Below are 15,861 nucleotides of genomic sequence, written 5' to 3'. Positions count from 1 at the left end.
TAAGGCCTGGTGAGAGCTAAGGGGCTGTTCTTTTACTACCTGCTTATGCCTGGTATCTACCCCTCAGTTCTGATCTCTCACAGTTAAAGGCCCTGATCCTCATGGGCTGAGCAGAGATGGGAGGTGTAGAGGAACATAAGAGCACTGGAAATATGCATCCACAGAGGGAAGCTGCAGGCATCAGAGAGGAAGGTTTCTTAGGTGGCTGATCCCTTAAGTGTCTCACTGATAACAGGGCTGGGCCCTGTCTTTGGCTTCTAAACTATAATGTCAACAGGAGGCGGGGAGGGATAAAACCAAGCAGTGTTAATAAAACACAGAGCACAAGCACCAGGATCAGAGCAACTATGACCTTTCTAAGGGTAAGTCCAGCTGTGTATGCATGCGCCAACACATGCCAGTCACTGATCTGTGTCTGTAGGTAGTATATCTCACATACATCCATGTACGCCAACACATGCTTTCTAAAATCAAATTTTTTTTTTTAATTTAAAATTTTGATTTCAAAAATAAAGAGTCTGTGGCCGAGGACAGGATTTTTGTCCTTCAAGGCTGGTTGTAGGTGAAAGGCTCTTAGCTGGTAAGAAACTGGCCGACAGAAGTGTCCACATATGGAAAACGTTCTAATGCTCACAGCTCACTGTTGGGCACTCTTATAAAGTAAATTTTGTTTAATAAAAAATGTTCCCTGTGCCACTAACAATGGGGGGAAAATGGCCAGCTACTAGTCCTGCTCTTGAGTGATGTGAAAATCTACAAAAGTGATGATTTTCAAGCCAGAAAAGAGAAATTTGGTAAATTTATTTAAGGAATGTTCAAGTCTACATAACGTGAATGAAGCACTTTAAACCTTACAAGAAATAAAACCAACTGAATAAGAGGATTAAAATTTAGAGAAATTTGGAAAGGAGGTTAATTTGTGATATGAAAGTCTGCATGTGAAACTTGTGACTTTCATTGAATGTTATTTGGGGGAACGGCCTTTTTTGACAAAATCTATAAATCCCGAAGGCCTTACACAGCAGCCTCTGAAAATGTCAAGGACGACATCCTTAGTCTACACGTACATATGTGCCAGCACATCTCAACTGTTCTTGCCTGGCTTGCAGGAACTAATTCATTAAAACCAAACTCCAATGTCTCCTCCTCTCTAAACCTTCCCTGGCTTTCCTCTAAAGTCTGACCCTCAGTTTTCCAGCATTTTCACAGTGTTTAGACAACATGTCTAACCTGATAGTATAAAACATGTGATCTAATGATTTACCCACGTGTTTCCTGCATCAGACCATGAGCTCCATGAGCACATAGACTGAGAAGGCCCAAGCAAGGGGCATAGTAAGTGCCTCAAGTAGGCAAAGCAGAGTCAGAGAATGATTGGCTAAATGCATACACATGCTTGCACACACATAACTTGGGGTGTCTGAGCCAGATGGTGAACAGGTGACAATCTGCAAGGGGACAATATAACTTTACCCCAAAACTCAAAACACAAAAAATAAGAAGAAAGCCACAATGAAACTCCATGGCAGGAGGAGGCGAGACACACAAACTAACACATTTATTCAGCAAAGCTTCTCTGAGTGTCTGTCATGGGCCAAGACCCTGTTTGGTGATGGGGTGACCCCTAAGTTGCTAGCAGGCTAGTAGTAAAGATGGAAATTATGTCCCTTGTAGATGGGAATTTGTCAAGTGCAGTCAATGTCACTGAAGTGATTAACGAGCTGACTCTGGGCAAATTTATTCATTCTCAAGTGACTACTGAATATTCACTGTGTGCCAGGCATGGTTCCACTAAACACAGGCAAGAACAAGACGAGGTTTTTGGCTGTCATGGAGCTTCCATTTTAGTGGGGCAGCTTACATTCTGTGATAAGGTGTTAGGGAGAAAACAGGTAGGGAGGAAGCTGAGTTGGAGGAGGGTCAGGGAGACAGACATGTGAGTTGAGAGCTCAAGGATGAAAGGGAGGCAGCCTTTCAAAAAGCATGACAGAGTTCCAGGGAGTGGGAGGGCCCTCAGGTGGCAGAGGATGGTGTATCCAAGAAGTGAAAGGCCAGCCCCGAAGGCACTGGCATGAGAGGGTCTGGGAGGTAAGAGCCCGATCATGCAGGGCCCAGGGGCCTTGGTATAGGGAGTCTGCATTTATCTGAAGCTCAACAGGAAATCTTGAAAGAGTATTAAGGGGAAGAGTGTCCATGATCTGATTTTTGTTTTATTTATTTATCCTTGAGACAGAGTTTTGCTCCTGTTGCCCAGGCTGGAGTGCAATGACACGACCTTGGCTCATGGCAAACTCTACCTCTTGGGTTCAAGCAATTCTCCTGCCTCAGCCTCCAGAGTAGCTGGGACTACAGGCATGCACCACCACACCTAGCTAATTTTTTGTATCTTTAGTAAAGACGGGGTTTTTCCATGTTAGTCAGACTGGTCTCAAACTCCCAACCTCAGGTGATCCACCTACCTCGGCCTCCCAAAGTGCTGGGATTAGAGGTGTCAGCCACTGTGCCTGGCTGTGATTTATATTTTATAAGAAAACCATTCGGCTGTTGTGAGGACAATGGATTATTTTGCTTTTCTGAGCCTCTGTTTCCTTATATATAAACAGACCTAATAATACGTACCTCACAGACTTGCTATCAAGATTGAATGAGATTTAGGAAGTGTTCAGCACCTTACAGTTTTTACAGCCAAAATATTTTTCAAAATGTTTCTTGGCCTTAATAGACAGCTAGAAGCATGTCATATATACCCGAGTCCTTGCCCAGCATGTGTGGGCATTTTTGGCACACCTTCTGAATGTGCTAATGGGCCACTGCCCAGTGGAGCCCCACACACTACCTGGCCCCAGCAGCTTTGGCCCTGACTTTAGGATAACTTACCCCAAGGAACTGCGCCTTTGTTTGGGGGCCCATGAGGTATTGGGCTGGGAGGATCAGATAGGGTTCTCTTGTGTCCGGGTGGTGGGGGAGGAGGCCTCTTCTTGGACAGGGTGGAGCTGCCACTAGAGGTCTGGGTGCTTAGAGGGAGTGTTGAAGGTGGGCCAGTTGGACCTAGAAAGGAAATTGAATGGGGGCAGGAAGGTTAATCCCAGTCTCACAGATACAAAATAGCTAGTATGCAATCACTTCCACACATCAAAATGTGGTATGATACACAGAGACAAAAGCAAAAGGCTGGATATGGCTAAGTCCATCAATCTAGTAACAAACAGTGTTTTAAAAATTTGTTGGTTAAAATGGCCAGGGGCAGTGGCTCACGCCTGTAATCTCAGCACTATGGAAACCTGAGGTGAGAGGATTGCTTGAGGCCAAGAGCTCGAGATCAGCCTGGGTAACATAGCAAGACCCTGTCTCTACCAAAAATTAAAAAAAATTAGCTGGGTGTGGTGGCGTGCACTTGTAGTCTCAGTTCCTTGGGAGGCTGAGGTAGGAGGATCGCTTGAGGTCAGGAGTTCGAGGATACACTGAGCTATGATTGTGCCACTGCACTTCAGCCTAGGCAACAGAGAGAAAAACAAATTTACAATAAAGGTAAGAAGAGTGTGTTTTAAGGAACAAAATGCCAGTCAAAACAGAATGCTACTGGGTTTAGATCATTTAGGTACAATGGGAAAAATAAAACACACACATCTTAAAACAACTCCTTAGAATCATCACACAATCTACTAAGGGAGAAATCACACACCACTACCAGCAAAATCAACAGAGAAAGAACAGGGTACACGCTAAGCCTTCACTGGGTCACAAGGTGAAAATAAAACAATTCATATAACAGAATTTTTGTCTCTACAACTTTTTCTTTTAGTCAGCAAACTGCCTGAAGTCTACCTCTGTCTCCTGGCTGGAGTGCAGTGGCGCAATCTTGGCTCACTGCAATCTCTGCCTACTGGGTTCTAGCAATTCTCCTGCTTCAGCCTCCCGAACAGCTGGAACTACAGGTGTGTGCTACCACACCCAGCTAATTTTTGTATTTTTAGTTGAGATGGGGTTTCACCATGTTGGCCAGAATGGTCTCCATCTCCTGACCTCTTGATCTCCCCACCTTGGCCTCCCAAAGTGCTGGGATTACAGGCATGAGCCACTGCGCCCAGCCTGAAGTTTTTCTCAAAACAAAACAAAACAACAACAAAACAAAACAAAACAAAACAAAACACCTTTCCTAAATAATGTAGAAAGAACCAGATGTAAAGCATTACCTGGAGAAAAAAAAAAAAAAGAAATTCAAAAACCTTTTTCTTCTGGGTCTGAATTGCTCTAGAAATTAAACTATCTATTTATATTGGAAGCCTGAACAACAGTTATAGAAATTAGACAATGATTTTTATAGACTTAAAAAAAAAAGACTCAACTTTCTCCAGAACTAAAGACAAGACAGCAGGAATGACAGTAATGTTCTACATACACACAAAAATAGGGTTTGTTTTTAAAAGCTGTTAAGGGAGTACTGTATATTTGTTTTTAGTTTTGTTCACTCAAAGTGACACTTGAAGTGGCTGGTGTGTGCCAGGTAATTCCATGCTGGGTACTTTCACCAGCATGGAATTAAGGAGTATGGCTTAACTGTGTTCATGGCAAACTGCTTCTGCAAATGTTAAGAAAAAAAACCTGGGGCCGGGCACAGTGGCTCACACCTGTAACCCCAGCACTCTGAGAGGCCAAGGTAGGCAGATCACTTAGGGTCAGGAATTCAAGACCAGACTGGCCAATATGGTGAAACCCCATCTCTACTAAAAATACAAAAATTAGCTAGGCATGGTGATGCATGCCTGTGGTCTCAGCTACTAGGGAGGCTGAGGCAGGAGAACTGCTTGAACCCGGGAAGCGAAGTTTGCAGTGAGCCGAGATCCCGCTACTGCATTCCTGCCTGGGCATCGTAGTGAGACTCTCTCTCAGAAAAAAAACAAAAACAAAACAAACAAACAGAAAAACAACTGCTAAGAACACTGCCATACTGAATGTTTAGCACAGATTAGTAGATACCTAGTGACCCAGAAAGGCTCCAAAAGAGCCTTTTAATTGTTAGTATTAAAAAAAAAAGTTTTAATTACTGTCGGTCTCCTTCCGTGGTAAAGTAAGTTTTCATATTTCCCACTGTCAATTACTAGTCCCTACCAATACTGACTTAAACCATTATTTCTCTAAGATAGGCTAGTCCTGAAAGTAAATACTGTTAATCTCAGCAAAATTATCATCTGCTTCAGGTTTAAATGGCCAGGCTATATAGTTTATTTCTTTGTCCCACTAATGTGATACATAATGGAAGCCTGATGCTAACCCCAAATCAACACTTAATAAGGGTATCAGTCACTGCACTTTCAGAAACTTTTATAATAGAGATTATTATGGCCCTGCATCTTTATAATGCTTTGTAGTTTTCAAAATGTGTTTGTATATGCTATTCCTCAACTTTTTTTCCCTAGATTTATCATTAAAAAATTTTTTTTTGAGACAAAGTCTTGCTCTGCTGCCTTGCCTGGAGTCCAGTGGCATGATCACAGCTCACTGCAGACTTGATCTCCTGGGCTTAAGCAATCCTCCTACCTCAGCCTCCTGAGTAGCTGGGACTACCGGCATAGTAGTAGGCATAGACATTTGACTAATTTTTTTTTTTTTTTTGAGGTGGAATCTCACTTTGTCACTCAGGCCAGAGTGCAATGGCACAATCTTGGCTCACTGTAACCTCGCCACCCCCTCCAACCCTTCCAGTGATTCTCCTGCCTTAGCCTACCAAATAGCTAGAATTACAGGTGCCTGCCACCACACCTGGTTAATTTTTGTATTTTTAGTAGACACATGGTTTCACCATCTTGGCCAGGCTGGTCTGGAACTCCTGACGTCATGATCCACCTGCCTTGGCCTGCTAGTGTGCTGAGATTACTGGCATAAGCCACAACACCTGGTTGACATCTGGCTAATTTTAAAAACTTTTTTTATTTTTAAATTCTTTATAGAGACGGAGTCTCAATCTGTTGTCCAGGCTGGCATTGAACTCCCGAGCTCTAGCAACCCTCTCAAAGTGCTAGAATTACAGGCATGAGCCACCGTGCCTGGTCCAAAAAATGTTTTTAAATGTTTATGGATACTAATAGTTGTACCTCTTGATTTTCACACCAACCCTGTGAAGTATGTGGGTCATGTAGTATTGTACCCATTTTGCAGCTAAAAACTCAGAAGCTTGGCATGATTAAAGTCACAAGCCACGAGGGGCAGAGCTGGGATAAGGCAGGTATCCAGGACTGGTGAGGCACTTGCCCCATCAAATGATGCTGCTGGTTCCTGAAAGCCAGGGCAGTATTTCCTGTGCTTAGCACATGAAGAAAACAACAAATGCTCAGTATCAGGAAATGTAACTTTCCTTTTGGAAATAAATGGATAATAGATAACAGACAATGGTGAGGTTCTCTAGCAATTTTATCCTTATCGCCATCTAGGGACTTTCTGATGCAGATGCAGTTCCCTGCCTGGAAACAGAAATTGTGAAGACAAAATGCTAATGGAGCCATGTCTCTGAGCAATGCTGTACCACATATACATGAAATTGTGGGAGAGATCAGACCAAAGAGGCATCCTGTAACCATAAATCATGCAAAATTCACTCCCCTGAATAATTTCAAAAATTAAAGAACTAGTGTGTCCCATGCTGTTATATACTTCTGACTTCCTTCATATTGCTGATTATAATCTCTCATTATTTAATTCTTTGTTTACTTGTTACCCAACTCTCCCACCAGACAGGGAGAGTCCTAGTCTACTAGAGCCGTGATTTTCTTTGGTTTGGTGTAGAGTAAATACTTATTGAATAAATGGATAACTAAACCACGTCTATCTTTTTAGATCAGTAATTTTTTTTTTTTTTTGAGATGGAGTTTTGCTCTGTCACCCAGGTTGGAGTGCAGTGGTGCAATCTCAGTTCACTGCAACCTCTGCCTCCCAGGTTCAAGCAATTCTCCTGCCTCAGCCTCCCGAGTAGCTAGGACTACAGGTGCACAGCACACCACCACACCTGGCTATTTTTTGCATTTTTAGTTGAGATGGGGGTCTCACCATGTTGGCCAGGCTGGTCTTGAACTTCTGACCTCAGGTGATCCACCCACCTCAGCCTCCCAAATTGCTGGGATTACAGGCATGAGCCGCAGCGCTCAGCCAGGCCAGTGATTCTTAAGGAGGCCAATACGTTTCACTTAGGGTGACTGATCACAAATGCGTGGAGAGAATTAGCAGGAAAGAACAGCATTATCTGTGAAAGGGATGTTCAATTTTATAATCTTATATTTGGAAAACAAACACACAGACAGACCTATGTATTGTTTTGTAACAGAAGCTACAGAAAGAAAGATGCTATAAAATCTTGGCTGGTAAGGCATGAGTTAAAATAAGGTTAAAAAACACAGACTTAAAAAATGTTTGAAGATTTAAAGAGCTCAGAAGACTTCCAAAATTAGTAACCAGCTCTGTAGCATTAAAAGAGATCTTTTATGCAAAGTAAATCTGAGTACTGGTTCAGTCAGGAAAAAAGCAATTCTGGTAAGATAAAGAAAGCGGAAACAAATAAAACACAACGCAAAAAAGGGTGTGGGGATAAGATTAGTGAGTGGTGGCAGAGATGCAGGGGTGACTACGAGGGAATTTTCTCTTCTGAACTCTGCGCCAGGGGCCTGTGGAAGTAAGAAGAAAGTGCCCCAAACCTCATTTGCCACTAATATTGGCTACCATATAAAATAATTTCTACATCTTCTTAAAAACATGGGTCTAGTCTTCCAAAGATTCTATGAATAAATTTGAGGTTAAATAATTAGAAGGTCTTCCAAGAGGAGACAGAGTACACCTCATTCTTCCCGAGGGTTTACATGTTAGTTTAGCATCAGATGTCACATTCAAAGAAGCTGAATCATTAGGAGTGTGTTTTCCACAAGAAAGCATTCCCCGCGCTTAAACAGAGGTGGACAATAGAGTAAGAGGGCCAACATTCATGTATTTATTTATTTATTGAGGCGGAGTTTCGCTCTTGTTACCCAGGCTGAAGTGCAATGGTGCGATCTCGGCTCACTGCAACCTCCGCCTCCTGAGTTCAGGCAATTCTCCTGCCTCAGCCTCCTGAGTAGCTGGGATTACAGGTGTGTGCCACCATGCCCAGCTAATTTTTTGTATTTTCAGTAGAGACGGGGTTTTACCATGTTGACCAGGATGGTCTCGATCTCATGACCTCATGATCCACCCGCCTCGGCCTCCCAAAGTGCTGCCAACATTTATTTAAAAATAATCCATGATTAGAGAAAGTCCTTGAGGCTGGGCACGGTGGCTCACGTCTGTAATCTCAGCACTTCTGGAGCCGAGGCGGATCACTTGAGGCCAGGAACTCAAGACCAGCCTGGCTAATATAGTGGAAACCCCGTCTCTACTAAAAAATACAAAATTAGCTGGGCATGGTGGCACACACCTGTAATCCCAGCTACTTGGGAGGCTGAGGCAGGAGAACTGCTTGAACCTAGGAGATGGAGGTTGCAGTGAGCCAAGATCGTGCCACTGCACTCTAGCCTGGGCTACCGATTGAGACTTCATCTCAAAAAAAAAAAAAAAAAAAAAAAAGTCCTTGAAAACTGTTTTGTGGACACCCACGGGTGCCTGTTTTCACCACCCTTCATTCTTGAGGCACTTCTGGGTCCTCTCTTGGATGTCAAGTGCTATACTCTGGACATAGGCCTGTCCTCAAGGCACTCTGCTCTGTGGCTTCTCTCCTCACCCGCCCTGTTCTCTAGGGGTTCTAAAAGTGATTCTGATCTGTTCTATACTGTCTTCCCTTGGTAATGGCCCTCCCTGAACAAATGGCATCCCCAGCCCTGACCCTGACTATGTCTGGGTCACTTCCCACATCTCCAACAGCCTCTTGGTCACTCTGTTTGGACATTCTGCTGTGCCTTCAACTCAGGTGGTCCCTACTGAACCTATCTGATGTGCAGCCTCCAGGATGCATCTGACTGATTATCTTAGAAGTGTGCCTGGCATGCGTCCAGGGCTCAGAAAGGGCACGCGGGCAGTGCATCACACAAGTGACTATGCTCACCTTGGCAGGCCCACGGGCAGTTTTCAGGCCAAAGGGCTTGCCCCATATTCCTGGGCCCAACAATTTAGTCTCTTAAGAGGTGGCAGCTATCTCCTGAGACTCTCCCAGGAATATCTCTTCTCAATGAAGCCCCCTTATGGGGAATCAATATATTCTTAAACGATGAAGGTGGTTTGAGAGTATCTCCCCAAATGGCATTCAACAACAAGATCTCTCCACTTATCCCAGAAAAAATGTCCTGGAAAATCATTCATCTATGCCTAAAAATATATAAATATATCTTAAAAAATAAAACTGCATTCCTAAAATCATAATCAGCATGCTTTTCAAATCTCTTCCTCCTCTTCTTGCATTTTCTGGAGCTACCATTTACTGAGTATTACGTGCCTGAGCTAAAAGACCATATTTAAATTTATCATTATTGTCATCATTATTATCCATTTGAAAAATAAAAGGACCCAAAGCTCAGAGGGTTTAGGAACTTGCTGAGTTACAGCAAACGAGCAGCTGTGTCCAGGCAGAATCCCACTCTGTCTGACTCAAGGCTGGGCTCTCAGACTTGACAACAGCCTGCTTCCCTTCCTCTAAATGGCATCACATCCTTTCTTGTTAGAACTTTCAGGAACATAACTGAGTTATCTCTTCACTTCCGCATTCTCATCTTGAAAAAAATTTTTAGTTGACACAATTGTACGTATTTATGGGATATGTAAGTGATATTTCAATATATGTGTACAATGTGTAATGACCAAATCAGGGTAGCTAAAATCTATCATCTCATTTATTATTTCTTTGTGATGTGAACATTCAAAATCCTCGCCTGTAGCTTTTCGAAAATATACATTAAATTACTGTTAATCATAGTCACCCTACAGTGTTACAGAACACTAGAAAATGTATCCCTCCCATCTAGCTGTTATTTTGTATCCATTAATCAGCTTCATCCTCTATTCAACCCCTTACCAGACTCTAATAACCTTTCTTATACTCTCTATTTATATAAGCTCAATTTTTTTTTTTCTTTTTTTTTGAGACAGAGTTTCACTCTGTTGCCCAAGCTGGAAAGCTGCAGTATGATCACAGTTAACTGCGGCCTCAAATTCTGGGGCTGAAGTGATCCTCCTACCTCAGTCTGCCGGGTAGCTGGAACTATACATGCATGCTACCAGGCCCAGATAATTTTTCAAGAAAAATTTTTTGTAGAGATGGGGTCTCAGTGTATTTTCCAGGCTTGAGCTTAATTTTTGTTTTAACTCACACGAGTGAGAACACACAGTATTTATCTTTCTGTGTCTGGCTTATGTCACTTAAAATAATGTCCTTCAGGCTCACACATATTGCGTGGCACACAACAGGATTTCTTTTTTTTGAGACAAAGTCTCGCTCTGTTGTCCAGGCTGCAGTGCAGTGGCACGATCTCAGCTCACTGCAACCTCCGCCTTCCGGGTTCAAGCGATTCTCCTGCTTCAGCCTCCCAAGTAGCTGGGATTACAGGCCCATGCCATCATGCTTGGCTAATTTTTGTAGTTTTAGTACAGACTGGGTTTCACCATGTTGGCCAGTCTGGTCTTGAACTGCTGATTTCAGATGATCCACCCTCCTCAGCCTCCCAAAGTGCTGGGATTACAAGCATGAGCCACTGTACCCAGCCTACATTCACTTCTATGGCTGAATAATATTCCATTATGTATATATATACAGTACATTTTCTTCATCTACTCATCATCTGTTGGCGGACATTTAGATTGATTCCTTATCTTTACCACTGTGAATAACACTGCAGTAAACATGGGGTGCAGGTATCCCTTTAATATACTGATTTCCATTCCACTGGATAAATACCCAGTAGTAGAATTGCTCAGTGGTATGAGAGTGCTATTCTCAGTTTTGTGAGAAACCTCCATACTGTTTTTCCATAGTAACATTCTACCCGACAGTGTATGAATTCCCCTTTCTCTGCGTCCTCACCAGCATTTATTATTTCCTTTCTTTTTGATGATAGCCATTTTAACTGGAGAGAGAGATAATATCTCATCATGGTTTTGATTTACACTTCTCTCATGATTAGTGATGTTGAACATTTTTTCATACACTTATTAGTCATTTGTATGACTTCTTTTTTTTCGAGAGTGAGTTTCATTCTTGTAGCCCAGGCTGGAATGCAATGGCGTGATCTCAGCTCACTGCAACCTCTAACTCCCAGGTTCAAGCAATTCTCCTGCCTCAGCCTCCCAAGTAGCTGGGATTACAGGTATATGTTACCATGCCCAGTTAATTTTTGCATTTTTAGTAGAGACAGAGTTTCACCATGTTGGCCAGGCTAGTCTTGAACTCCTGACCTCAGGTGATCCACCCACCTTGGCATCCCAACGTGGTGAGATTACAGGTGGGAGCCACTGTGCCCAGCCTGTATGTCTTCTTTTGAGAAATGTCTATTCAGTTCCTTTGACCATTTTAAAATCAGATTATCATTATTATTATTATTTTGCTGCTGAGTTGAGTTCCTTGTATATTCTAGACATACAAGTCCCTTGTCAAGATGAATAGTTTGCAACTAGGTTCTACATTCGACAGGTTGTCTCTTCACTCTGATTGTTTCTTTTGCCATGCAGAAGCTTTTTAGTTTGATATGGTCTGCTTTGTCTAATTTTCTGTTGCCTGTGCTTTTGATGTGTTACTTATATATTCTTTGCCCAGACTAATGTCCTGAAGTGTTTCCCTCATGTTCTCTTTAGTAGTTTTATAGTAAGTCTTTAATTAGTCTTGAGTTTATAGATATCCAGTTTTCCCAGCACATTAAAGAAGGTTCCTTTCCCCAATGTATATTATTTGCACCTTTATAAAAATCAGTTGGCTATAACATTGATTTACTTCTGGGTTCTATGTTCTGTTCCACTTATATACGTGTTTGTTTTTATAACAGTACAAAGCTGTTCTGGTTACTATGGCTTTGTAGTATATTTTGAAGTTAAGTAGTATAATGACTCCAGCTTTTTTCTTTTTGCTTAGTATTGCTTTGGCTACTTGAAGTCTTTTCTATTTCCATATGAATTTTAGGATTGCTTTTTTCTATTTCTATCAGGAATGTCATTAGTATTTTGAAAGAGATTGTATCAACTCTGTAGATTGCTCTGGGTAATACGATCATTTTAATTACATTAATTCTTCCAATTCATGTGCATGGGATGTCTTGTCTTTTTTAATTGTCCTCTTCAATTTCTTTTATCAGTGTTTTACAGGTTTTCATTACAGAGCTCTGTCACCTCCTTGGTTAGATTTATTCCTAGTTTTTATATGTTAGCTATCCCCAAAGGGGGTAGCTAACATAAAAAGGATTGCTTTCTTAAGCTTTTTTCTTTTTCTTTTTTTTTTTTTCTTTTGAGACACAGGGTGTTGCTCTGTCATCCAAGCCAGAGTACAGTAGTATGATCCCAGCTCACTGCAGTGTCCCAAGCTCAAGAGATTTTCTCACATTAGCCTCCCTATTAACTGGGGACTACAGGTTAATTTTATTTTATTTCTGAGACAGAGTTTTGGTCTTGTTGCCCAGGCTGGAGTACAATGGTGTGATCTCAGCTCACCCGCAAACTCTGCCTCCCAGATTCAAGCCATTCTCCTGCCTCAGCCTCCCAAGTAGCTGGGATTACAGGCAACTGCCACCACGCTTGGCTAATTTTTGTATTTGTAGTACAGACAGGGTTTCATCATGTTGGTCAGGCTGGTCTCGAATTCCTGACCTCATGATCTGCCCACCTTGGCCTCCCAAAGTGCTGGGATTACAGGAGTGAGCCACTGCACCTGGCCAATTTTTTTAATCTTTATTTTTGTGGAGATAGGGTTTTACCATGTTGCCTAGGCTGGTCTCAAACTCCTGAGCTCAAGCAATATACCCATCTTGTCCTCCTAAATTGCTGGGATAACAGGTGTGAGTCACCATACCCAGCTTTTTCTTGATTTCTTTTTAAGTTACTTTGTTACTGGTGTATAGAAACACTACTGATTTTTGTACGCTGATTTTGTATTCTGTTACTTTACTGAATTTATCCATCAGTTCTAAGTGTGTTTTTGGTTGCAAGTTTTTCTATATACAAGATCATGTCATCTGAAAAGAGAAACAATTTGGCTTCCTCTTTTCCAGAATGGATGCCCTTTACTGCATATTCTTGCCTGACTGCTCTGGCTAGGACTACTTCCAGTACTATCTGAACAGGAGTGGTCAAAGTAGGCACCCTTGTCTTCTTCCAGTTCTTAGAGAAAAAGCTTTCAGCTTCCCCCCATTCAGGATGATTTAGCTGTGAGTTTGTCACATATGACCTTTATTATTTTGAGGTAAGCTCCTTCTATACGTAATTTATTGAAAGTTTTTATTACAAAAGTTGTTGAATTTTATCAAATGTATTTTCTGCATCTACTGACATCATCAAATGGTCTTTGTCCTTCATTCTGTTGATACGGTGTGTCACATTTATTGATTAGTGTATGCTGAACCATCCTTGCATTCCTGGATAAATAACACTTCATCATAGTGTATTACCTTTTTGATGTGTTGTTGGATTCATTTTTTTAGTATTTTGTTAGGATTTTTTGCATCTATGTTCAACAAGGACATTGGCCTGTAGTTTTCTTTTTTTGTTGTGTCCTTGTCTGGTTTTGGTATAAGGGCAATGCTGGAGTTATGAAAAATTCCTTTCTCTTTTGATTTTTTGGAAAAGTTTAAGAACTGGTGTCAGTTTTTCTTTATTTATTTATTGTTTGAGACAGGGTCTCACTCTGTCACCAGGCTGGAGTGCAGTAGTGTGATCTTGGCTCACTGTAGCTTTGATCTCCTGGGCTCAAGTGATCCTCTTTTCAGCTTTCTGTGTAGTTAGCACCACAGGTAGGCATCACCATGCCCAACTAATTTATTTATATATATATATATATGTTTTTGTAGAGACAGGTCTCACCATGTTGCCAAGACTGGTCTTGAACTCCTGGTCTCAAGTGATCCTCCTGACTCAGCTTCCAAAGTGTTGGGATTACAGGCATGAGTCACCACATCTGGCCTAGTTCTTCTCTTCAAAGATCTGGCAGAATTCAAGTAATAAAGCTATCTGGTCTTGGGGTTTTCTTTGTTGGGAGGCTTTTTGTTACTGATTCAATCTTGTTACTTGTTATTGATCTGTTCAGGTTTTCTCTTTCTTCCTGGTTCAATCTTGGTGGTTGCTTCCAAGAACTTGTCCATTTCCTCTAGGTTTCCTAATTTACTGGCCTATCATTATTTATAATAGTCTCCTACAATGACCTTTGTATTTTTGTGGTATTAGCTTCCTTTTATATTTCTAATCTTATTTATTTAGGTCTTACACCCCCCCCCTTTTTTTTTTTTGTCTAGCACTAAAGGCTTGTCAATTTCGTTCATCTTTTCAAAAAAACACAACACTTGTTGCTTTTCTATATTGTCTTTTTGGTTGCAACTTAATTTATTTATTTCTGCTCTGATCTTTTTTCTTTCCTTTTACTAATTTTGTATTTGATTTGTCCTTGCTTTTCTAGTACCTTGAGGTGCACCATTAGGTTATTTGACATTTTAATTTTTTAAAATTATTTTTAATTTTTTAAAGATGTTTCACTTTTGTACCCAGGCTGGAGTACAGTGGCATGATCTCACCACTGCTTCCCGAGTTCAAGTGCTTCTCCTGCCTCAACGTCCCGAGTAGCTGGGATTACAGGCATGCACCACCACGCCTGGCTAATTTCTGTATTTTTAGTAGAGATGGGGTTTCACCATGTTGGCAAGGCTGGTCTTGAATTCCTGACCTCCCTCAGGTGATTCACCCACCTGGCCTTCCAAAGTGCTGGGATTACAAGTGTAAGCCACTGCACCTGATAATGTTTTTCTTTTCCTATGTAGGTATTTATTACTACACATTTTCTTAGTACTGCTTTTGCTGTATCCCATGGATTCTGGTTACATCTTCATCTTTTAAGGGTCAGTTCAAATGTAACCTCATCTAGAGTCCTTCTCTAATCCATCTCCTCTTCTCTGGAACACCTGCTCTATTTCTGAGCTTCCACAGGGCTTAATGGCAGTAGATATTCTCTAACACGCATTATAGCTACAATTTTTCTTCCTTTCTAGACTGCATGCTTCCACAGGGCATGACTGTATTGTCGCCACAGCTCTCAGTGCCAGGGCCCAGTGCATCCTGGGTACTTAATACACAACTATAAAAATAATTTATAGTGTAAGTCAGAAGGATGCTTTTTCAATATCCTTGTACATCTGATTTTTAGTTACACACAGGAAAACCAAAGGTCTCTCACACTGGGAGATCAAATAAAACTATAACTTTGAAGTTTCAAAGAAAAAAAAACCTAGAAGATTGTTTAAAAATTATCTAGACAGTTTTTGAAAACATCTGTAGAAATACAATTTACACATTCTAAACTGCCACGTAGGAAAAATGGCAGAAGTTATATGTATCCAACTCAGGACAACACACATGAAGACTTTATCACTTTCTAATAGCTTTCTTTTTTAAATTTATTTTTAATTCATAAAATATGTATTTGTTATGTATTACATATTGTTTTGAAATATGTATACAGTTGGACCTTTGTATCTGAGAGTTCTGCATCTGGAGGTTTACCCAACCCTTGATTAAATATATTTAGAAAAAAAAAAAAAAAACCCTGCAGTAAAAAATAATCCAACAACAACAAAAACCAAATTAAACATAACAGTATAGCAACAATTTACAAAGCATTTACATTGTATTAGGTATGACAATGATTTAAAGCACACAGGAGAATGTGTGCAG

The 15,861-nt window shown here is 41.2% G+C and overlaps 1 protein-coding gene across 4 annotated transcripts in view; it reads right to left on the bottom strand.

Annotated features, from left to right (window-relative positions):
- Positions 1-15,861, bottom strand: part of ASAP1 (ArfGAP with SH3 domain, ankyrin repeat and PH domain 1) — a 405,687-nt gene that overhangs the window by 42,463 nt on the left and 347,363 nt on the right. For 3 of the 4 annotated variants that reach the window (XM_017965593.4, XM_078353182.1, XM_054246687.2), the window contains one exon: positions 2,878-3,048. The exons of the other annotated variant lie outside the window; for it this stretch is intronic. In XM_017965593.4, the coding sequence (XP_017821082.1) occupies positions 2,878-3,048 (171 nt within the window). The remainder of the gene's footprint in view (positions 1-2,877; positions 3,049-15,861) is intronic. 4 annotated transcript variants of the gene reach the window in all.

Source organism: Callithrix jacchus, chromosome 16 (assembly GCF_049354715.1).
Source record: "Callithrix jacchus isolate 240 chromosome 16, calJac240_pri, whole genome shotgun sequence".
In the NCBI taxonomy this organism is placed as follows: Eukaryota; Metazoa; Chordata; class Mammalia; order Primates; family Cebidae; genus Callithrix; species Callithrix jacchus.
The sequence above is the reverse complement of the archived record's forward strand: the minus strand, read 5'-3'. Positions and strand labels throughout refer to the sequence as shown.